The 23501-nt window shown below is 41.1% G+C and overlaps 2 protein-coding genes across 2 annotated transcripts in view; one reads left to right on the forward strand and one right to left on the reverse strand.

Moving 5' to 3' along the window:
- The window catches only part of kbtbd2 (kelch repeat and BTB domain containing 2), a 35208-nt gene extending 14087 nt beyond the window's left edge, over positions 1-21121 (forward strand). Inside the window, exons 3-5 of the mRNA XM_033019167.1 lie at positions 11277-11761; positions 13826-13991; positions 18631-21121. Coding sequence (XP_032875058.1) covers positions 11592-11761; positions 13826-13991; positions 18631-20169 — 1875 coding nt within the window. The 5' untranslated portion in view covers positions 11277-11591 and the 3' untranslated portion in view covers positions 20170-21121. The remainder of the gene's footprint in view (positions 1-11276; positions 11762-13825; positions 13992-18630) is intronic.
- Positions 21122-21597: 476 nt separating this feature from the next.
- Positions 21598-23501, reverse strand: part of avl9 (AVL9 cell migration associated) — a 90640-nt gene continuing 88736 nt past the window's right edge. The window contains exon 16 of the mRNA XM_033019166.1: positions 21598-23451. Within this exon, the coding sequence (XP_032875057.1) occupies positions 23336-23451 (116 nt within the window). The 3' untranslated portion in view covers positions 21598-23335. The remainder of the gene's footprint in view (positions 23452-23501) is intronic.

Below are 23501 nucleotides of genomic sequence, written 5' to 3' on the forward strand. Positions count from 1 at the left end.
AGATATACATGCATTTAAATTCACGTGCTGATTAGGGATAGTAAGCATGGTTTTGTATTTGGGAGATCTGGACTGGAGGTCTGTGGCTAGTGGTGTACCTCAGAGTTTGATGCTGGGCCCATTATTGTTTATCCTCTATATCAATAATTTTGATTGAGAAAGTACATGGCATTTTTAGTAAGTTTGCAGTTGACACAAAAGTGGGTGGTATTGTAGATAGTAAAGATGGTTGCCAAAAATTGGAGCAGGACCTTGATCAGTTGGGCAGGTGGGGTGAGGAATGGAATGTAATACAGCAAAACGTGAGGTGTTGCATTTTGGTAAGTCCAACAAGGGCAGGACCTACACAGTGAATGGCAGGCCTCTGGCGAGTGTTGCCGAGCAAATGGATCCAGGAGTGCAGGTACATAGTTCCTTGAGAGTGACATCACAGGTAAGGTGGTCATAAATGTTTTCGGCATATTGGCCTGCATCAGTCAGATTATTGAGATGGAAGTTTGGAGGTCATGTTGCAGTTATGTCTGATGCTGGTGAGGTCACATTTAGAGTTTTGTGTTCAGTTTTGGTCACCGTGTTGTAGGAAAGATGTCAAGCTGGAAAGGGTGCAGAGAAGATTTACAAGGATGTTGCCAGGACTCGAGGGCCTTTATTCCTTGAAGCGCAGGAGGGTGAGGGATGATCTTTTAGAGGTGTACACCATCATGAGGGAAATAGATCAGATAAATGCATAGTCTTTTACTCGGAGTAGGGGTATGAAGAATCAGAAGACACGGGTTTAAGGAGAGCTGGGAAAGATTTAGTAGGAACCTGAGGTGTAACTGTTTTACAGAGTGGTGGGTACATGGAAGGAGCTGAGGAGGAGGTAGTTGAGGCAGGTACTATCATAACTTTTAAGAGACCTTTGGACATGTACATGGATAGGATAGTTTTAGTGGGCTATGTGCCAAGGACGGGCAGGTCGGACTCATGTGTGGCGCATGATTCGGCGTGGGCAAGTTGGGCCAATGGGTTTATTTCCATGCTGCAACTAGACTCTATTCCCCTCATGATCTTAAGCACCTCTAAGATCACCTGATTGATGAAGGCCAATGTGACGAAAGCCATCTTGACCACCCTATCTGTGACCTGTGACATCAATTTCAAGGAACTATGTTCCTGCGCTTTTGATCCCTCTGCTCTGAAACACCTCAGACCCCTGCCATTCACTGTGAAGGCCTTGCCCTGGTTTGACTTTCCAAAATGCAACACCTTGCACTTGTCTGATAAAAGGAAAATACCTGAGTGGAGTATATAGTGTTACAGTTGGAGTGCATGAGGGCTGCAGTCAGGTAGGTTGGAAGATTGTGACTAAAGGGCCTATCCCACTTGACCGTCAATTACGCGACAGGCCGGTAGTGACTGACGTGCGTCTTCATGCGTCCGCACAGCCGCCTGGAGCACGACGTCATTTGAAGATAGGCACAAAATGCAGGAGTAACTCAGCGGGACAGGCAGCATCTCTGGAGAGAAGGAATGGATGATGTTTCGGGTCGAGATTCTTCTTCAGTCTGAGAAGCTGCCGGTCCCGCTGAGTTACTCCTGCATTTTGTGTCTATCTCCAATCGTCTTGACCCCGCTCTGGGAGTATCCGGATCCGCAACCTCTGAGTATCCGGATCCGCAACCTCTGTGAGTATCCGGATCCGCAACCTCTGTGAGCCCCAGGCCGAGCTCTGTGATCGCTTGCCTGCCTCTGCTGCTGTTGGAGGTGAGATGTTGCGCCGGCCAGGGTGTCACACTTGGCCGTCATTTACGCGACAGGCCTGTGGCGTGCGAAGATTTAGTGCAGAACAAAATCCTGGAGCGCTGCGTGATACTGCGCGCAACTCCACACTCCTCCACGTCACTCCATGCGCCCGTCCCGCGCTACCCACATGCTACCAGGTCGCGTAAATGGCGCGCAAATGACGGCCAAGTGGGACAGGCCCTTAAACCTTTAGTTTACGTGTGGACAGTTCAGTAGTTTGGTAATAACGGGGAGGAAGCTGTTCCTGTACTTGATTTGAAGCTTTTGAATCTTATGTCGGCAAAGAGAGGGAATGGCCAGGTTAAAAATGGTGCTTAATTATGCTGGCTGTGTTCTCAGGACAGATTGAAGTGTAGATGCATGCGTTTTGGAAGGGGGGTGTGGGGAGCTGGTTTATATGATGGACTTAGTTAGATCCATGACACTCTAAAATTTATTGTAGTCTTGGCAGAGTTGTTGCCAAATCAAGCTGTGATGCATATCGATAGGATACTTTCTACAGAGCATCTGTAAGAGTTGGTAAGAGACACTGGAGAAATGCTCGACTTCCTTCGTCTTCTGAGGAAGTAGAGGTGTTCTTTCTTGACTGCAGCTTCAACATATTTGGCCCAGGACAAATTGTTGGTGATATTTACGCCTCAGAACTTGAAGCTCTCATCCATCTCCATGTTGAGGCCATTGATGCTGACTTTCTGCAGATTCACTTTCAGGAAGGCAGTTCTGACGTCTGTGACGGTGACTAGGTTTAGGTGCAACATGGATGAATGATGTATTTTCTCAATCCTTCTATTCTAAGTGAGCATTGATCTTATTGGGGAGTGACACATTGTTGCCAGTGTTATTGCTGAGCTTCACTTTGTAGACCCTTGCAGCAATATCACTGGCACCATGGTGTCAGTTATACCAATATGCTCAATGCTTTCTATTTCAATGCATGCCTGGCCACAAATGACAGGTGTCTGTATAGATTGCTTGGAACTCTGGCTTGGTGTGGAATTTTCGCTTGGGGAAGAAGCTGTTTTTGAATCTGGTGTATTAGGCTGTGGGCCGAGCATCAAAAATGTGTCTAGAAATAGGATTTCGTGACCCAAGTCACCAAACTACATGAAATTTTCACATATTGTGTAAAATAAAATTATATAAATCACCCCTGAAACTCGATATGAAGAAGACTTGCACATTTTTAAAATTAAATTAGAGAAAAACCAGAAAAATGTCGGGAATTATTTAGTCCAATCAAAGCACATTTAACATTGAGTTGTCTGCCAGTTGGCCAATCACACGCTTTGTTTCAGGCTAGCACACAAAATGGCTGAGGGGGCTTCACAGATGCCTGTTTTACTGGAGATTCCGATGTGTTCTGTGGAATAAATGTCGTGGAAACTTGCAGCAGGTAATTGTATTTAGTGGGAAAAGCATTAAAAAGGCTGAAGAAAGTGTTGCGGTGGATTAAAGTGCAAGAAAGCCTTCAAAGTCCCTGCTGATGTGCTGGAACACAAAGAAGGCCCCCATGAATCAACTCTAACTGAAAGGTAAGACTAAAGTCTGAATTTATGAAAATCTATCTGTATGATAGATACAGCTATACAGATAGAAAATCCACCTGCTGCAAGTTTCCACGACATTTATTCCACAGAACAACAAATCGGAATCTCCAGTAAAACAGGCATCTGTGAAGCCCCCTCAGCCATTTTGTGTGCTAGCCTGAAACAAAGCGCGTGATTGGCCAACTGGCAGACAACTCAATGTTAAATGTGCTTTGTTGGACTAAAAAATTCCCGACATTTTTCCGGTTTTTCTCTAATTTAATAAAAATGTGCAAGTCTTCTTCATATCTAGTTTCAGGGGTGATTTATATAAATTTTTTTACACAATATGTGAAGATTTCATGTAGTTTGGTGACTTGGGTCACGAAACTGCAGAATAAAGCTCCTCGGCCCACAGCCTATATGTGCTTTCAAGCTTTTATATCTCTGTCTGACGGGAGAAGGGAGTATGATCGGGGTTGTGAGTTGTCCTTTCCCAAGGTAATATGAAGTGTAGATGTGGTACACAAAAATGCTGGAGAAACTCAGCGGGTGCAGCAGCATCTATGGAGCGAAGGAAATAGACAACGTTTCGGTCCGAAAAGCCTTCTTCAGATGTGGTGTTGGGTAAGTTCATTTGAATGATGAACTGGGCTGCTTTCGCAACTGTGCAACCTCTTGAGTTTCAAACAGAGCGACTGCAATATAAAAGCTGTGATGCAACACGATAGGATGTATGATGCACTCTGATAGGATGCAATCTATGGTTTCTCTCTAAAATTAACGAGTCATTAGAGACACACCAAATTTTCTTACTTTTCAGAAAAAGTAGAGGTGTTGGTGTGCTTTCTTGAGCCTAAATGTGGTTCGACTAGGTCAAATCCTTGGTGATATTTACATCCAGGAAGTGTGACCAAGTCTACTTCAGTACCACTGATCTAGAGTGGTGTGTGTGTTCCACACAGCTTCCTGAAGTCGATGATCAGCTCCATTCTTTTGCTGACATTAATGGAGATGTTTTCTTGATACTGTAGTACTAAGCTCTCGGTCTCCTTTCCTGTACCGTTGCTCGAGATCTGGCCCCATACGATAGTGTTATCTGAAAACTTGTAAAATGAAGTTGGAGCAGAATTTGGCTGCACAATCCTGAGTACAGAGTTTATAGTAAGGTGCTGAGGATGTAGCTTTGTGTAGATGTAGAGTATTATCATGGAGGATAGGTTGTCACCTATCCTTATTGCAGTCTATGGATTAGGAAGTCTAGGATCCAGTTGCAGTAAGAGATTGATGAGTCCAAGTTCAAGGAGTTTTGAGATTATATTGTTTGGAATTATAGTGTTGAAAGCAATGCTATAAGTAAGAGTCTGTCGCAGGTATCCTTGTTACCCAGATATGCCAGAGATAGTGTAGGGCCTGGGAATGGCACCTGCTGTGGACTTGTTCCGGCAGTAGGTAAATTGCAGTGGGTCTATGCTGCCTGGAAGTCTGGACCGGATATGTGCTATGACCAACATCATGAAGCATTTTATGATGGTGAATACCACTGGGTGGCATGCTAGCTGATTTTGCTTTGGCACCGGGAAAATTGTGGTTGCCTTAAATCAGGTGGGAATCACAGATCAGCGTAGGGAGATGTCTGAATTTTCCTACTAGCTGGTCTGAGCAGGATCTGAGGACATTGTTGAGAATTTGACCCAGGGTCAGTCACTTTACTCGGGTTCGCACAAGGCTGATCTGATGTCTGCAATGGTGACTGTAGGTACAGGTTCAACCATCGTGGTGAGTGTCATCCTTCCACTATCTGTTCAAAACGAACATAGAATGCATTCAGCTCGTCAGGATGCCAGCAATACAGCCTTACTTCTCTTTTTAACCCGTTACACAGTGCAAGTCGTGTTACAATCGACGAGTATCCGTGTGGTTATTCTGGGATTCTATCTATTCTGGTATCGCAGCATCCTTAATGTCTTTGTAAAGTTCGTACCTTGATTTACGGTTCAGATCGGGAACAACTGATTTAAATGCCACAAATATGGAATTTGCTAAGGAGTTGACTTCAGTGTCAGTGGCATACTCATTTAGGTTGGCTGTAGTGTCTTTGAATGTGGACCAGTTGACCAACTCAAAGGATCATGTAGGATCTCATCTGTTTTCTTAGACCAGAACTTTATGCCTTTCTGTATCTGATCTTCACGTTTCAGTTTTGGCATCTAAGCAGAGGGTAGGAACATAGACATGTTAGCTTTTCAAAAATTCAGGTGGGGATGGAGCATTGGGCATATTTAATGGGTGTGCATCTTTGTCAATGGTGTTTGGGCCTCTGACTGCACAGGAGATACATTGATGGTGTTTTGGTAGCACATTGTATTGTATTGTATTGTATTTTAATGACCACACAGCCAGGCTGGTGGAATTTTGGGTTGTCAACATTCACCTTGTTGAAGTCCCCGGGTATGATGAACAACACTGGGATATTTTGTTTCAAAGCTATTGGTGGCAGTGTATGGTATGTCTAGTACAAGATTCATATCTGCCTCAACTACTTTAACCAGTAACTCATTCATATATCCAATACCCTCTGAATATAAAAAAAGTTGCCCCTCAGATTCCTATTAAATCTTTCCCCTCTTACCTTAAACCTCTGCCCACTAGTTCTTGAATCACTCTACCCTGGGGGAAACAAAAATTGCAATCATGCTGTCTATTCCCCATATTATCTTGTGCGCCTCTATAAGATCACCCCTCAGCCTCCAAGGAATAAATTCCCAGCCTACCCAACCTCTCTATAGCTCAGGCCTTTGAGTCCTGGCAACATCCTCATAAATATGTGTCGGAAAGAACTACAGATGCTGGTTTAAATCAAAGGTAGCTGCAAAATGTTGGAGCAATTCAGCGGCAGCATCTCTTGAGAGAAGGAATGGGTGACGTTTCGGGTTGAGATCCTTCTTCAGACATAAATCCTCTCTGCACTCTTTGCAGCTTAATGGTATCTTTCCGAGAGCAGGGTGGCCAAAACTAAACACTGTGTTTAGAGTTAGATAGAGCTCTAGGGGCTAGTGGAGTCCAGGGATATGGGGAGAAGGCAGGCACGGGTTATTGATAGGGGACGACCAGCCATGATCATAATGAATGGTGGTGCTGGCTCAAAGGGCTGAATGGCCTCCTCCTGCACCTATTTTCTATGTTTCTATGCTCCAAGTGTGGACTCAAAAAATTCTTGTATGACTGTAACATAACGTCCCAAGTTCAAAATTCAATTACCTATCTGATGAAGGCCAGCATGCCAAAGCCCCCTTTACCACCCAATCTACTTGTGATTTCAGGGAAATGTACAATCTCAACATCACTCTTTCCCATACTCTCCAGGGGCCTCCTGTTCACTGTCATGGTCATGCCCTTGTTTGACTTTCCATAATGCAACATTTTGCACATATCTGAATGAAACTCCATTCACTCGCCCAGCGGAGCAAAATCCTGCTGTCAAGTGTTTCCTTTGTACACTCTTCAATCCCTTGTACTCTTACAGGGATACACCTCATCCCAGCTGCGAAAACCTAAAAATATCACTTTGTCCTTCAAGACCAAGGACTTAACTTCTCATCATCTGAGGCCACGACTCGACTTAAAACAAGATAGTCATGATTGAGGATAAGTCTGAACCGTGGAAGTACTAAATTGGCCGCCCTGCACATGCGCACTGCCACGGCCACTGGTCGGCACCGGGCACTTTCTCCCTCCCTTTGCATTGTGGGAGATCTGGCCGCCATTGCTGTCAGATCGCCACCTGTTGCAACCGCTGAAACCCAACGCAGAATCGAGTAACTCCCTGGAGTAATTCTTGCTGTTTTATTCTCCCCATAGTCTTGAACTGAATTAAAACATACAGTAGCTGTACAGGGGGGCATAGCGTGGCTTAGAGATTGAAGACTGAAAATGGATAGTATATTTTTTTAGTAACCAAAGTTATCAGCGTATAATTTTTTGTGTGTTGGAAACAAAATTTAGTGGCACAGCTGGTAGACTTGCTGCCTCACATGCCAGAGATCTGTGTTCGATCCTGTCTTCGGGCAGTGTCTGTGTTGAATTTGCACATTCTCCCTGCAAGCGTGTGGGTTTCCTCCCACATCCCAAAGACGCATTGGCTTTGTAGGTTAATGTGTCTCTGTAAAATTGACCCTAATGTGTAGGGAGTGGGTGAGGAAAGTGGGATAACAAAGCTGGAGAAAATCAGCGGGTGAGGCAGCATCTATGGAGCGAAGGAATAGGCGACGTTACGGTTTGAGACCCTTCTTCAGACTGATGTCGGGGGGGGGGGGGGGGGTAGAAAGGAAGAGGCGGAGACAGTAGGCTGTGGGAGAGCTGGGAATGGGAGGGGAAGGAGAAAGCAAGGACTACCTGAAATTGCAGAAGCCAATGTTCATACCTCTGGGGTGTAAACTACCCAAGCAAAATATGAGGTGCTGTTCCTCCAATTTGCAGTGGGCATCACTCTGGCCATGGAGGAGGCACAGGACAGAAAGGTCGGATTCGGAATGGGAGGGGAAGTTGAAGTGCTGAGCCACCGGGAGATCAGGTTGGTTATTGCGAACTGAGTGGAGGTGTTGTGTGAAGCGATCGCCAAGCCTGCGCTTGGTCTCACCGAGGTTGATCATATGCTGAATAATCCAACCACATTTTTGTTTGGAAGTGGAAAGAAATAATAGAAATTGCATTGATTGCAACATGTAAAAAAGAGTTGAGATACTGTATTGTAATTTTGCTGCATGTCATTGTGGTATATATCATGTCTTGATTGATGAATATGTTTAGTTTGTGACTTTATTTGAAGCAGAAATAATATGTGAATGCTTCATTGAACATAATTCCTACTGTAAATACGCACTTCGTCCGAGCACATTATCGCACGCGTCATGCAAGCCATCTTAAATGACCACCTTAACTCATTTGGCAACCTAAAAAACTGCCTAGGTTGCCCGACTAGCAACAGAAAAAAAGTGAGAGCCCTGGTATAGGTAGAAACAGTATTTAGACTACAACTGTTTACGAGGTAATTTGTCACCACTTTTTCCAAGTTCCTCATAAATGGCAGCCTTGCTCACAATGGCTGTGTAATTGAAGATTTTTTAACATTCATTTCTATTTATTTTTCCCTCGCCCCAAAACCAAGGATGCATCTAATCTGTTTCAAGTATAATTGTTTATTCCAGATTGTATTTTCAGGTTGGAGCCCAGTACTAAACCAAAAACATGGGTTTTAAGATTTTGGAGAGGTACCAGGGATTTTATAATAAACTTTTGTATTAAAGACTGGAATTCCATTAGCCTTTGAGTAGCCTTACCGATTTTAAAATATGTAATTAATGTTCTGAGAACCAAATGCAGTTTCCTGTGTTTCAGTCAGTTTCTAGTCACAATGTTATTTTCAGTGTCATTTTGCTTATTGAGGCATCATTCCATCTATTCTTGGCACATTCTCTTAACTAAGTCTTAACGATACTCTAAAGATTTTTTTATTATGTTGTGCAAATATTGCCACTGCAACCTTGCAGGCAATTATAGTAGCAGCAATGAAAAGTTACTCTACTGCTGTCCGCCATTGTTATCTTGTGAATTTTTCTGGTTTCAATCTGTGATATCATAGTGTGGCACTGTGGTACAGCTGGTAGAAGCATAGAAAATAGGTGCAGAAGTAGGGCATTCGGCCCTTTGAGCTACTACTTCAACACCAGAGACCTGACTTTGATCCTCATCTTGGATGCTGTCTGTGCAGTTCTCAGTTCTCCCTGTGACCACGTGGGTTTCCTTTGGGTACTCCAGTTTTCCCCCCACATCTCAAAGGCATGTGGGTTTGTAGGTTGATTAGCCTCTAAAATGCCCCTATTGCATAGGGAGTGGATAAAGTCATACATCAGGGAAATAGACCCCTTTGGCCCAATTTGTCCATGCAGACTAAAATGCCCCATCGATGCTAGTCTCACCTGCCTGTGTTTGGCCCATATCCCATTAAACCTTCCTATTCATGTGTTTGTCAAATGTATTTGAAATGTTGTTATAGTACCTGCCTCAACTACCTCCTCGGTCAGCTTGTTCCATATACCCACACCCTCCTTGTGGGAAAAAGTTGCTTGCCAGGTTCCTATTAAACCTTTTCCCTCTTATCATAAATGTATGTCTTCTGATTCTTGATTCCCATACCCTAGGTAATACACTCTGTGCCCTCGTCCTATCTATTCTCATGATTTTGTACACCCCTATGAGACCACCCCTCGGTCTCCTGTGCTCCAAGAAATAGGCTCAACATCTCCCTGTAACCCAGGCCCTCATCCTGGCAACATCCTTAAAATCTTCTGTGTACTCTTTCCACCTTAACATCCTTCCCATAGCAGGTTGACCAAAACTGAATACAATACTCCAAATGCAGCCTCACCAACATTTTGTACAATTGTACCATAACGTCCCAAAGTCTGTACTCGATACTCTGCCCGATTACACTAATCCCCTAATCCCATTTTTATTCCCTGAACATTTCCAGGTTCTACCACTCACTTATGTAATGGGGACTACCAATGTGTTGTGATGTGGGAGGAATGATGCGCAATCATGGAGAATGTGTAAACTTCAGATGGCACCAGAACGGGATTTAAACCTTGTTGCTGGAGTCATTGAGCAATACAGTGTGGAAACAGGCCCTTCAGCCCAACTCACCCACACAGTCTACAATGTCCCACCTACACTAGTCCCACTTGTCTGCACTTGGTCCATATCCCTCCAAACCTGCCCTATCCATTTACCTGTCTAACTGTTTCTTAAACAATGGTATAGTCCCAGCCTCAACTACCTCCTCTGGCAGCTTGTTCCATACATCCACCACCCTTTGTGTGAAAAAGTTACCCCTCTGATTCCTATTAAATCTTTTCTCCTTCACTTTGACCCATGTCCTCTGGTCCTCGATTCCCCTACTCTGGGCAAAAGACTCTGTGCATCTACCTGATCTATTCCTCTCCTGATTTTGTATACCTCTACATGATCTCCCCTCTTCCTGCTGCACTCCATGGAATAGAGACCCAGCCTACTCAACGTCTACCTACAGCGCACACCCTCCAGTCCTGGCAACATCCTTGTAAATCTTTTCTGAACCCTTTCAGGCTTGACAATATCTTTCCTATAAAATGGTGCCCAGAACTGAACACAATATTCCTGCAACATTCCTTCCACCATCACCCTCTGCTTCCTTCCATGGAGCCAATTTGCTATCCATTCAGCTATCTCTCCTTCGATCCCATGCGATTTAACCTTCCAGAGCAGCCTACCATGCAGAACCTTGTCGAACGCCTTACTGAAGTCTGTTACACATCTACAGCTCTGCCCTCATCAATCTTTTTGGGCAAGTCTTCAAAAAATCAATCAGATTTGTGAGACACGACCTCTCACATACAAAACCATGCTGACTATCGCTAATCAGCCCTTGCCCATCCAAATGCCTGTATATCCTATCCATCAGAATACTCTCCATTAACCTACCAACTACAGATGTTAAGCTCACCAGCCTATAGTTCCCAGCATTTTCCCGGCGGCCCTTCTTGAAAAGAGGTACAACATTTGCCACCCTCCAGTCTTCCGGCACCTCTCCTGTATTTAAGAACGACTCGTAAATTTCAACCGGGGCTCCTGCATTTTCATCTCTAGTTTCTCATGATTTCCTCGGATATATCAGATCAGGATATATCAGAGTTGAGATAACAGCTGTACTAGCTGCCCCTACTACAGTGGTGCTTTGGATTTATAAGCTAGTCAGAGTTCAAGGAGACAAGAATTACTAAGAAATTTTAATTAATTATATTCCAGAGTATTGCTTGGCTCTATTTTAAATCTTCAATACATAATTTTGACAAATAACTTATTTGAAAACTGCCTGACCACATCCAAATGATATAATTATTTCTAATCTTTTTTCTTTTTGTCTAGGCACTGATATTGTTTAGCACCTGGATCGCTTGTGTGCTTGATTTATGCTACCTCAGAAATATACATGTGATGCAATTTGCCTCAATGGAAATGCTGCAACTCGCCATAAACATCTGGAGTATAAAATTTGAAGTGACCCAGTGCTGTTTCAACATCTGGAAAATTCTGCTCTCTTATGTCTGTTAGTCATTGTACAACTTCCAAGAGTAATATATTAAATTAGTGCTCATTGGTTGATCTGAAAAATAACTTTTTCAAACTGTTAAGAGAGCTTTCATCAAATTATCTGGAGTTTCTCATTAATGAAATGCAATCATGTCCAATAAGGAAGAGAGGCAGATCAATACTGAATATGCTGTATCTTTGCTGGAGCAGCTTAAGTGTTTTTATGATCAGCAGCTATTGACTGACATTGTTCTAATTGCGGAGAGCACTGAATTCCCGTGCCATAAGATGGTTCTTGCTACATGTAGCTCCTATTTCAGGTAAGTTAGAGATCTTTTATTTTCCCTGTCTTGTATGGCTCAATTGAGCACTTGCTGCACAGAGGAATGACGATGTATATTAGATTTTAAAACTTCATGTGACCTGGGGTGGCCAAAATGATTGCTTTAATCATTTAATATGCAATTAAAGTCAAATTTAGTTTATTAACATATGCAAAAGTGCAGCGAGATACAGACACAGAAAAATCTTTATTTTGCCACAGCTACAAACACCACAAAAACAAATGCATTCAGGGTGGAAGTGTGCCTTTTGGATCATAAACTTGACCTTGCAGTATACATAGAAAAGTAGGCTTGTGGCACCCCATGTGTGTAATAGGTAAATGTCCTGTGTCCTGCATTAATGCGATCCCATTAACCTAGTATTTACACTGCAATTGGAAACACTTAAGCTCGATAGTCAGTTATTTGACCAAATTTTATTAGACTCTGATGCTGTAGATCAGATTTAACAGTGGAAATTTATGGAATCCATGATCCTTTTGTGTTCTTTTGGTATGCGTGAATCATTTATCAACGTTGTGAGAGCTCATTCTGTAGTGCAGAATTTTATTCAGTTTGTTAATTTGGAAAGATTTTTTCACTTTATTTTTAAATGTTGGAAAATAGTATTCTGTTTTTCAGCTTCTAAAACTCTGAACGTTATTGAGCACCACTTCTAAAGTTTGGTCACTGGGGGTGGGTGGGGGGTGGGTTTGGGGGGGGGGGAAGAGAGGGGGGGGGTGAGAGGTGGTGAAAAGGTCATGTTTTTACGTGCAGGTAAGTTGCATTTTGGAAGCAAGAGTTTGGCGTAAATTTAAATTGAACGAATCACAACAAAGATTATTCTGAAGAAGGGTTTCGGCCCGAAACGTCGCCTATTTCCTTCGCTCCATAGATGCTGCTGCACCCGCTGAGTTTCCCCAGCAATTTTGTGTACCAAAGATTATTTAAATGCTTTTTGAAAGCAAGATTAGATTTTCTTTTCTTCAAAGCTCCTGTACCTTTTGTCTAGAATATTAAATCTCTGCACCTTGTTCCTTGAACGACATGTACTGGGAATTACTTGTTTATCTTTTCTGAACCAGTCATGAACTTGCACAAATCTAATCAAAACTCTCCTCGACCTCCTTTGCTGCAAGTGAGTTGGATCCTCAAAAAATATTGGTTGTACAAGAAAAGCGATGGGCAGATCAGTAGGTACTGGCAGATGGTCAGACATAGGTCCTGCACTATTTCCTCCTCTAATAGATGTACTGTGAATCCAAGTTTGTCCAACCTCTCCTTATAACTAATACCCTATCATCCAGACAGCAACCAAGTAAACCTCTTGTATACCCTCTCCAAAGCCTTCACAACCTTCCTACATAATACTCAAATGTGGCAAAACCAACATTTTTTTGAAACTGCAACATGACTTCCTGATTCTTATATTCCAAGCCCTGATGGATGAAGCAAGAATATGATAAGCCTTCTTTACTACTATCCACGTGTGTTGCTACTTCAGGTGGCTTTGTACAGAAATCTTTTACATTCAACCTTCCAAAGTCCAACACCTCACACTTGCTTGATTAAACACTGATCAGCCCTTTCTCTGCCATATCTGTAACTGATCTATATCACTCTGCATATTTTGACAGTTTTCCTTGCTGTTTGCAACACAGGTCTCAGCACAGATCTTGAGCTAGAATAATACCCTTCCACCATTACGCTCGGTTTTCTATTGGTAAGCCGGTTTTGAATCCAAACTGCCATTATAGATCCCATGCATCTTGATCTTCTGGATCAGCCTACCATGAGGCATCTTATGCCTTACTAAAATCCATGTAGGTGGCATTCACTGCTCTTTCCCAATCAATCTAATTGCAGAACTTGGCATATGATCTTAAACTAATGCGTTCAAATGATGAAGGAAAGAACAGTGCAGGGAACACTGAGTTATTGCTAATGTTTGCCAGCAGCAAAATAAAATAGAAAAGAAATTAGAAAAAAAAATGTTATATTAACAATTGCCTTTAGTCTTTTAGTGCTTAAAGCAGTAAATTATTGTGGATCTTTCTTCAGGGCCATGTTTATGAGTGGACTGAGCGAAAGCAAGCAGACACATGTTCATTTACAGAATGTACATGCACCGACGCTTCAGATAATCATTAGATATGCGTACACGGGTAACCTGGTAATCAATGACAGTACTGTGGAGCAGCTCTATGAGACATCATCTTTTCTGCAGGTAAGAATATTTGGTTGACTGAAGACAATTTTGCACTATTAGCATGTTTTTAAAGCACTTTTTTATTTTTTATTTATTTAATGGGTGATATGGATAATGGGGGGGGGGGGGGGTTAAGAGGACATTGAGGACCTGCACGGGCAGCTGGTCCAGAGGAGTAAGGCTAGAGTTAAAATGCTAAATTGGGGCAAGGCCAACTTTGAGGGTATGAGGCAGGAACTTGATCGAGTTGATTGGAGTAGGTTGACTGATGAAAAAAGAACGTCGGGGAAAATGGGATGTTTTTAAAAGTGTGCTGACAAGAGTTCAGGACACGCACGTACGTCCCTGTTACAGTGAAGGGCAAGGCAGGCAACGGTAAGGAAGCCTGGATGATGAGGGAAATTGATGCTTTGGTCAAGAGTAAGGAGGCATGGGATAAGTATAGGCAGCTGGGGTCAAGTGTATCCCGGGGGGTGTTTTGGGAACTAAGTAAGCTAAAAACGGAAATCAGAAGGGCAAAAGGGGGGCAAGAAATAGCTCTGGTAGATAGCATGAAAGATAATCCCAATAAATGTTATAAGGACATAAAAGGAAAAAGGGTAACCAGAGAGAGTGGGACCACTTGGGAATCAATGCGGTCAATTGTGTGTGGAACCACCGGAGATGGACAAGGTCCCCAGCAAGTATTTACCCGTTTCCTTTTCTGAATCAGTTTTATATAGTCGGTTACTCTCGAAGGTTAGATTATATGGGATGCAGGGAGAGCGAGCTAATTGGATACATAATAGACCGAATGGTAAAGGTTTTTTTTGGACTAGAGGCCCTTAACTAATGGTGTGGATTGGTGCTGGAGCCATTGTTGTTTCTCATCTATATCAAAAAATTGGTGGATGTATAAGGCATCGTTTGTAAGTTTGCACAGGACACTAAAATTTGTGGCATCGTAGGCAGTAAATAAGATTATCAAGAATTAGTGGGATCTTGACCAGCTGGGTAAGTGGGCTGAAGAATAGCAAGCAGAGTTTAATTCAGATAAATGAGCGGTGTTGTATTTTGGGAAGTCAAACCAGGGCATTTGCAGTGAATGGTAAAGTCCCGGGAGTGTTGTAGCCCAGAGGGTCCTAGAAGTACAAGTGGCTCTTTAAAGGTGGCATCATAGGTAGACAGGTTTTTTGAAAGGCGAATGGTTGATATTTTTCCTCAGAGTTAAGGAGTCTAAAACTAGAAGGCACAGCTTTTAAGATGAGAGGGGAAAGATTTTAAGGAGGCATCTATTATCCCACAGACAATGGTGGGTATGCGGAATAAGCTGTCAGAAAATGTAGTAGAGGTGGGTACAATTACGTTTAAAAGATATACAGGAAGAAACTGCGGATGATGGTTTAAACCGAAGACGGACACAAAACGCTGGAGTATATCAACGGGTCAGACAGCATCTCTGGAGGAAAGAAATAGGTGACGTCTCGGGTCAAGACACAATAGACAATAGGTGCAGGAGTAGGCCATTCGGCTCTTCGAGCCATCACCGCCATTCAATGTGATCATGGCACAATCAGTACCCCGTTCCTGCTTTTTCCCCATATCCCCTGACTCTGCTATCTTTAAGAGCCCTAACCAGCACTCTCTTGAAAGTATCCAGAGAACCTGCCTCCTCTGAGGCAGAGAATTCCGCAGACTCACAACTCTCTGTGAGAAAAAGTGTTTCCTCGTGTCCGTTCTAAATGGCTTACCCCTTATTCTTAAACTGTGTTCCCTGGTTCTGGATCTCAAGGGTCTCAATCCTAAATGTCACCTATTCCTTTTCTCCAGAGATGCTGTCTGACTCGCTGAGTTACCCCAGCTTTTTGGGTCTAACTTGCGTTAAAAAGATATTTGGACTCATACATGGAAGAGAATTGTTTAGAGGGATGTGGGTGATATCTGGGCAAATGGGACTAGCCTGGATAAGCATGGATGAGTTGGAGTTGAGCCCGTTTAAGATTTGCATGACTCTGACTCTATGAAAAGGGGCAGTCATTTGGGACTGAGATAGGGAAAGATTTATTTTCCCAGGGGGTGATAGAATTCTTTATTTTGTTGGACTATGGAGGCCAATCAGTAAGTTCAGTCAGATTGTTTATTTATGAATATTAATGGAACCGAGTAATATGATAATGTCAGATGCAACTGTAGTAGAACACCATTCATGATGTTAATGTCAAAGCACATGAAACACTAAATGGCATGCATCTTTATTTTTTTATGTTCTTGTGGAAGGATCTGGATCTGTGCGACAGTAACCTCACACCTAATGGTCAAGTTATTCCACAACGTTCTAAACCTTTTTTAAAAAAAAGAACATATTTCACTGTGTTACCCGTAGATTCCTTTTCCCCCATAGTTTTTAATTCTAATGGTTTGCACCCTTGTTGAATGTTAAGAATTTTTTTTAACTGTCTTCCACTGCTTATTTGCTGTTATCTTTTAATCTTTTTTTTAAATTCACTCAAATCCCATCTTTATCTTAAAGATTCTTTGCTCTGGAATCACTGATTCTTGATACTCTTGATCAGATTTAAACTAGGCTGTTCCATATTTGGAGCCACAACATATTCCAGAAAACTGTCTTATGCACATTCCATGTCTTTGGTTGGCTATGTTGATATAATTTGCGCAATCTAAGTGCAGATAAAAGTGGTACATTATCATTCTGTTACGGAATATTCCATGTTTGCATCGTTTTTTGCTTAGTATTAAGTCCAGTGGTTTAACTGTTGGGAGGGAGGCCACAGACTACTTGCACCAATGATTTCTTGCCTTCATTACTTACTACCTCCATCAAACTATTACTAGATTTCCAAAACCAAGACCCCCTGTCATCTTTTATTATTACAGCTACCCAATTCCTTGTTTGTTCTGTCTAACCTTCTAGGTTGTCAAGTATGCTGGAATATTCAGTTCCAAACTTTTACCACTTTTTGTTGCCTTATTTTTCTATGTATATCAACTAATTGGAAATACTGAGAACATTTGGGTGAAGCAGCATTTGACCTAGTGTCAAAGTTTGTTTCTTAAAAAGCAGACAGCAACAAAATTGTTAAAGGTAAACCATAGCAATCTTTAATCGATTTGTCAGACGAGATTGGCAAGATCTACAATGAGCACAAACGTTGCTCACTGCTTCTTGGGCTCCACTCACAGAACAAGGAAAGTTAGCACATTTATACATTTTTCTTATCAGTAAAACACTCCTACCAAGTCTGAATATGGCATGACTGAAAGATTCTGTAGCCTTTCACAATATAGGAAAAGCTGAGTCTGAATCAAGCTCATCCAATAACAAGTTATTATTTATCTCTGGAGTGTCCGCTATTTTTCTGCAATCTTGGCTTCTTTATGGCCTTGAAAGAAGCACATGTTATCACTGCAGGATTCCATCTAAATGTCTTTATTAAAATGACAACTTGTCCTCCATATTGTGTTCCATATAATTTGCAAAGTCATTCAGACTTGGCACCGAGCCATTCTTTTGTTCTACTAGACCATGCTTTTGCAGAAGAACGACTCCATTTTGTAAACCATATTTGATTTGACTACTAGCTCTTTCACTTGGAGGATGTTAGAAAGCAAATGGATTTAGGAGTACTAGACAATTCTCTGATGTGTCATTACATGGAGAGAGAGAGAGAGAGAGAGATGAACAGGCTTTTGGCATGCTGGTCTTCATGAGTCACGGGGACTTAGTACAGAAATCGGGATGTTATGTTAAAGTTGTGCAAAACATTTGTCGCGCTGCACATGGAATATTGTGTTCAGTTTTGGTCTCCCTGCTTTAGGAAAGATGCTAATAAGCTGGAAAGAGTGCAAAGATGATATGTGTGGATGTTGCCAGCACTCGTGCTATAAGGAGGTCGGGCAGGCTAGTACTTTATTCCTTGGATACAGGAGGCTGAAGGGTAAACTTAAAAATTATATAAAATCATGTGGGGATAGATAGGGCGAACACAGTTGTTTTTTATAGGGACGGGGAAGCAGGAATTAAAGGGCATAGGTTTAAGGCGAGAGGGTAAAGCTTTAATAGGAACATCAGCACATAGTATGTTGGATTTATGGAATAAGCTTCCAGAGGAAGTATTTGAGGCAATACAATAACATAAAAAAAACATTTGGACAAAAACATGGATAGGAATGACGTAGAGGGGCATGGGACAAGAACAGGCAAATAGGACTAGAGTGGATGGGATATCTTGGTTGACACAGACAAGTTGGGTGAAAGGGTCCATTTCCATGCTCTGCAATTCCATGATTGTTCTACAACACTCAGGGCTCTGCCATTTACAATACAAATCTTGCCTTGGTTTGACATACCAACACCTGTTGAGTTAAATTCCTTCTGCACTTCCTTGACACTTTCCCAACTGATCTAGATCCTGTTGTAAACTTAGATATACTTTCCTGACTCCATTATATCAGCAGTTTTTGTGTCATCTGCAGCTCTCTACTTATTTAATGATTTTAGACAAACATTAATCTCTTTACATACAAAATAAGTATACCGAGTCTCAGTAATATTTAACAATTATTATTTCCTAATTGTAAAGCTTTTTTCATCCAAATTCTAAAAAGTTTGTTGAAGTTAAAAGCTGTACTAATTTAAATTGTGTCTTTCTTTGTGCAGGTAGAAAATGTATCTCAACGTTGTCGGGAATATTTAATAAAGAAAATCAATGCTGAGAACTGTGTTCGATTACTCAGCTTTGCAGACTTGTACAGCTGTGAGGAGCTCAAATTAAGTGCAAAGCGAATGGTAGAGCATAAATTCACAGCTGTTTATCATCAAGATGCATTTTTACAGTTGTCACATGATCTACTGCTTGATATCTTGAGCAGTGACAATTTAAATGTTGAGAAGGAAGAGACCGTGCGTGAAGCTGCTATGGTATGGCTTGAATATGACACCGAATCACGGTCCCAATATTTATCTTCGGTCCTTGGCCAAATAAGAATTGATGCACTTTCTGAGGTAACGCGGAGAGCCTGGTTCCAAGGCTTGCCACCTAATGATAAGTCTGTTGTTGTGCAAGGACTGTATAAATCTATGCCAAAATTTTTTAAGCCGAGACTTGGTATGACTAAAGAAGAGATGCTTATATTCACTGAAGTCACAGGTGAAAGTCCTCGTTCTTCCTTTTGTGCTGTTTGCTACAGCCCTCAGGCTGAGAAGGTGTACAAGCTGTGCAACCCACCTGGAGACTTACAGAGAGTGGGGACCCTTGTCACTCCTGACAATGACATTTACATTGCAGGTGGACAGGTGCCTTTGAAAACGTCTATCACCAATAATAGTAAAGCGAGTAAACTACAGGCTGCATATAGACCGGTGAATTGTTTCTACTTGTTTGATGCTCAGCTGAACATATGGGTTCCTAAGACTCCAATGTTGTGTGCTCGCAATCGACCTTCATTGGTTTGTTGTGAGGGATATATCTATGCAATCGGAGGGGACAATGTTACTGGGGAAATGAACAAACGGACCGTGGAAAGGTATGATTCTGAAGCAGATGAATGGACTTTAGTAAATCCCTTGCCTTGTGCTTGGCAATGGAATGCAGCAGTGGCTGTGGAGGACTACATTTATGTCATGGCACACAATTTAACATTTTGCTACTGCCCACGTACTGACACCTGGGTTGAAATGGCTGCGCGCCAGACAAGCAGGTGTTTTGCCTCAGCTGCAGCATTTGGAGACAAAATTTTCTACATTGGTGGTTTGCATATTGGAAATAACTCAGGCATCCGAATACCTTCAAGCACTGTTGATGGTTCCTCTGTAACTGTTGAAGTATATGATGTGATCAAAAATGAGTGGAAAATAGCAACTAATATCCCTGCAAAACGTTACTCTGACCCATGTGTAAGGGCAGTCGTGGTCTTGAATCGCTTGTGTGTGTTTATGAGAGACACTCATATGAATGAAAAACCCAAGTATGCAATCTATCAGTACAACATGGAGCTGGACCAATGGATCCTGCGACAGTCCATTTCAGAGCGAGTCCTCTGGGACCTTGGCAAGGATTTTCGGTGCACTATGGGGAAACTTTACCCCTCGTGTCTGGAAGAATCTCTTTGGAAGCCACCGCCATCTTTATTTTCACAGGATGGAGCAGATGAGTTTGAATTGGATGGCGAGATGGTTACTTTGCCCTTAAATAGTTAGCCAGATGTGGGCACAGATGCTATGGATTCCAAGGACATACATAGCACAGCAATGTGCATGTCATCAAACTTCCAGGTCATGACGGGGTTTATTTTAACAGATTAAGCTGTACCTATGTTTAGCACAGCTTGTCACTAAGTTTGCATAGTATTGTATAAATAACTGAAATGAGTTGTAGTATCTTCCACTACTAGATACTGTGTTCTGCTAAAGAGATTATCATATTGTTACAGTGTGACTAATTTTCAAAAGAAATTGTTTTACTTACACGTATCTCTGGATTTGACTATGAAGATATGAAATATTGTAGATCTTCCCAGTAAAAATAGGCTGAGCAAGGAGGCTGACTGCAGGTTCAGTCGAAACATTGGATTTGTTAGATACATGTACACCCGTATCCATACTGTTCCCATTTATTCCAGGTAATAGAACTATCAAACGGCTGGTAATTTACCAGGTGTGTTAGTGGGCAGTGTAATGACTGCCTGTCTCTTGTAGTGCGGGTCTGTGGAGCTTCAATACTCAATGTGTCTCCACATTGCAAGTAACATAGGCTCATCCATATTACAATTTCCTGCTGCTGAATTGTCATTTGTTAAAACAAATTTTAGTGAGTAACAACCAGGTCTTTATTTTGTATTTCATTAATTTAATAAGGCAACTGTTACTGTAGTGTGATTGTGTATAGGTAACCTAGCTGTTGGGTTTTTAATACAGTTGGTTTGAGTGAAATAGTTTCAAGAATGAACTGTATCCTGCGTGCAGGAGAGCAGAACGGACCCAGCACTGCTCTGGCATAACTCCCTGGAACCACTAGCAGTTGCTGGACTCTCCATTCTAACATGAGCACAGGTGCTTCATGAAATCCCTACTCGCATGTTCAGCTACATTGTGTTCCTTTGGCACTGTATTTTGAATTAACTTAATTTATTAAAAACCTTCACAAAGTAAATATTTGTTTTCATTTGTGATGCCTAAAATGAAAATGTTACCACAACAGGTATGATTTCACATCTCGCTATCCTACTCTTCAGTCCTCTATTAAAACAAAGATCTATTTAAGTCAGAAAATGAATAAAGCATTTTACTTGTATATTCAACTCTTTAAAATTAGCTGACAGTTGGTGTGGTTGAAAGTGGAATTTTATGTTCCAAATTTAAGTAATATAAATGCAATTTTCAGATTAATTGCATAAACAAAAACAGGTGCTATACAATTCATAATATAACTGCATCATTTGAATTAACTCTCCACTTGAGCCCTGAGCAGCCATTATTCACAGGATTTCTGCACCTGTCACTCTGTCTTAACTAAACCCTATTAAAATATCATTCATATGAAGTTGGCTGCTATGGTTCACAGGATGTGATTACCCCAAGCACGGTTAACAGCTGAGAATCAACCACAATAATGAGACGAGGCAAAAGTCAGAGTTGAAGTACAATTTAAAGACTTATTTGAATCGCTACACATTAGTTTCACAGTTAATCAATTTCCCAATTTTTAGTGTTCACTTTTCTACTGTACCCATTAAATTAGGAATTGAAGAAATATGAATGGCTTTTTCAAACACCTTGCACTAAAAGCGTGAATTGGCAGTTGGATCAGTAGACAACGTTTCTGGAGATATGTTAAATTCAGTAACTGGTGCAGTTGTGGAAAAATCCCTTTGAAGATGGTTTTATTTGTAATTATCACAGAACAAATATTAACATACTGAAAACAAAGTTCACAGTAAATTGTAATAGAGCAAATAACGTGCAAAGCTATTTTCTATTGAATTGTGACAAAATTTTGAATTACATCTGACGTTTCACAAAATATCTGAAAATTTGTCAGGGACAAAACTACTAAACTTAATATGCAAAGTACAATCTATTAAGTCTATTGTAACCAACTTACACCTTCATAAAATTGGACAGATCCATTTTGTATGAGAAGAGCTTGCACCCCTCACAAAAAATGTTGTAGTTAGAGACTAACTGGTCTTGACTGATTCCAAAAACATTTGAATCCAAATTATAACATTGTGTACCATACCACTGTAAAACCAGTACATTATCTTCTTCCCCTTTTTAATCAAAACTGATGCAGAATGCGGCTAGGAATGTAAACTTCACTATTTCCCTTATTAAAGGGAACGAGAAAGAGACTGGATATGCAAGTGCTATATTTTGTCCAGAATACTTTCACAAATAACTTTCTGACCGACACTATAATGTCTGCCTGCAGTTTTCTGCATTAAAATACAGCATACACCAATGCCATTATTTCAAAATTTGCAAGGCCATATTTGCATTAGATGAGAAAATAAGATTTTATGATTTACACCAAAGAAAATGTTAATTTAAATAAAACTGGAAAGTTATATTTACAAGCATTTCTTTCAAGTTATTTAAAAATACATGAGTTATTACAGGCAGTTGCATATTTGATTAGTCAAAAACTTAAGGGTCAATGCATTACAAGCATAAATATTAAGTGTTTAGTTTTCATGATCTGAATACTCCAGTTCACTATTTGAGGGTAATGGCATTCTTGGAAGGGAGATGAAGGTCTTGAGCCCAGAATTATTTCCCTTTTATTTAAATACAACTCAATCAAATCTAAGCAGTTTTTCCCCCATACTTAAGCATTAAAATATTTCATTTCAATTGCTTAAAAATGAACATATGTACATCCCTGTCAGTACACAGCATCGGTTTGGTAGAATCAATTAAGAACATGGGTTTTAATTACTTCAGTGATTATATTTACTGGAACATTCTTACGATTGTTGCAAACAAGAGAAAAATATAAAGTTTGCCATTTAAATATTAATCCCAATTAAAGATTATGAAAGTGATGCAGAGGCACACACTATTAGCAAATACATTTATCCACTGCCTCTACGGTTGTACAGTAAGAAATACAACTTCTTTTGTCAATTGGCCAAAATACACATTCTACATAAATCAGCAAGCATCTAATAATGAAAAGTTGTCTCAAGTTGAGGTAATAAGCAAAATAGATAAACAGTGATAAGTCTGATCATTATTACCTGGCACCAGAAATAAGGAATATACTGATTATAACCAGGCCTTTTAATAAATCAACGAGTTCCAGCTCTCTGCAGAATAATATTGGAATGCCCAGTGCCTGCAATCATCCTTGCATATGAAGTTGTCAGTGTTTCCCTGTTTGTCTTTCAGTGAAAGATGCAGCAGATTGTTGGTTGAACGTGGAAAACCACGAGGTCATGGCAGATTTGGCACTAGTGAGTGCCCCTCCTACAGATTGACCTGTAAAAAGGAATGATAATTGCTTTTAATTTTTTTGTTTTAATTAAAAA

The sequence above is a fragment of the Amblyraja radiata genome, chromosome 4, assembly GCF_010909765.2.
Source record: "Amblyraja radiata isolate CabotCenter1 chromosome 4, sAmbRad1.1.pri, whole genome shotgun sequence".
Classification (NCBI taxonomy): domain Eukaryota; kingdom Metazoa; phylum Chordata; class Chondrichthyes; order Rajiformes; family Rajidae; genus Amblyraja; species Amblyraja radiata.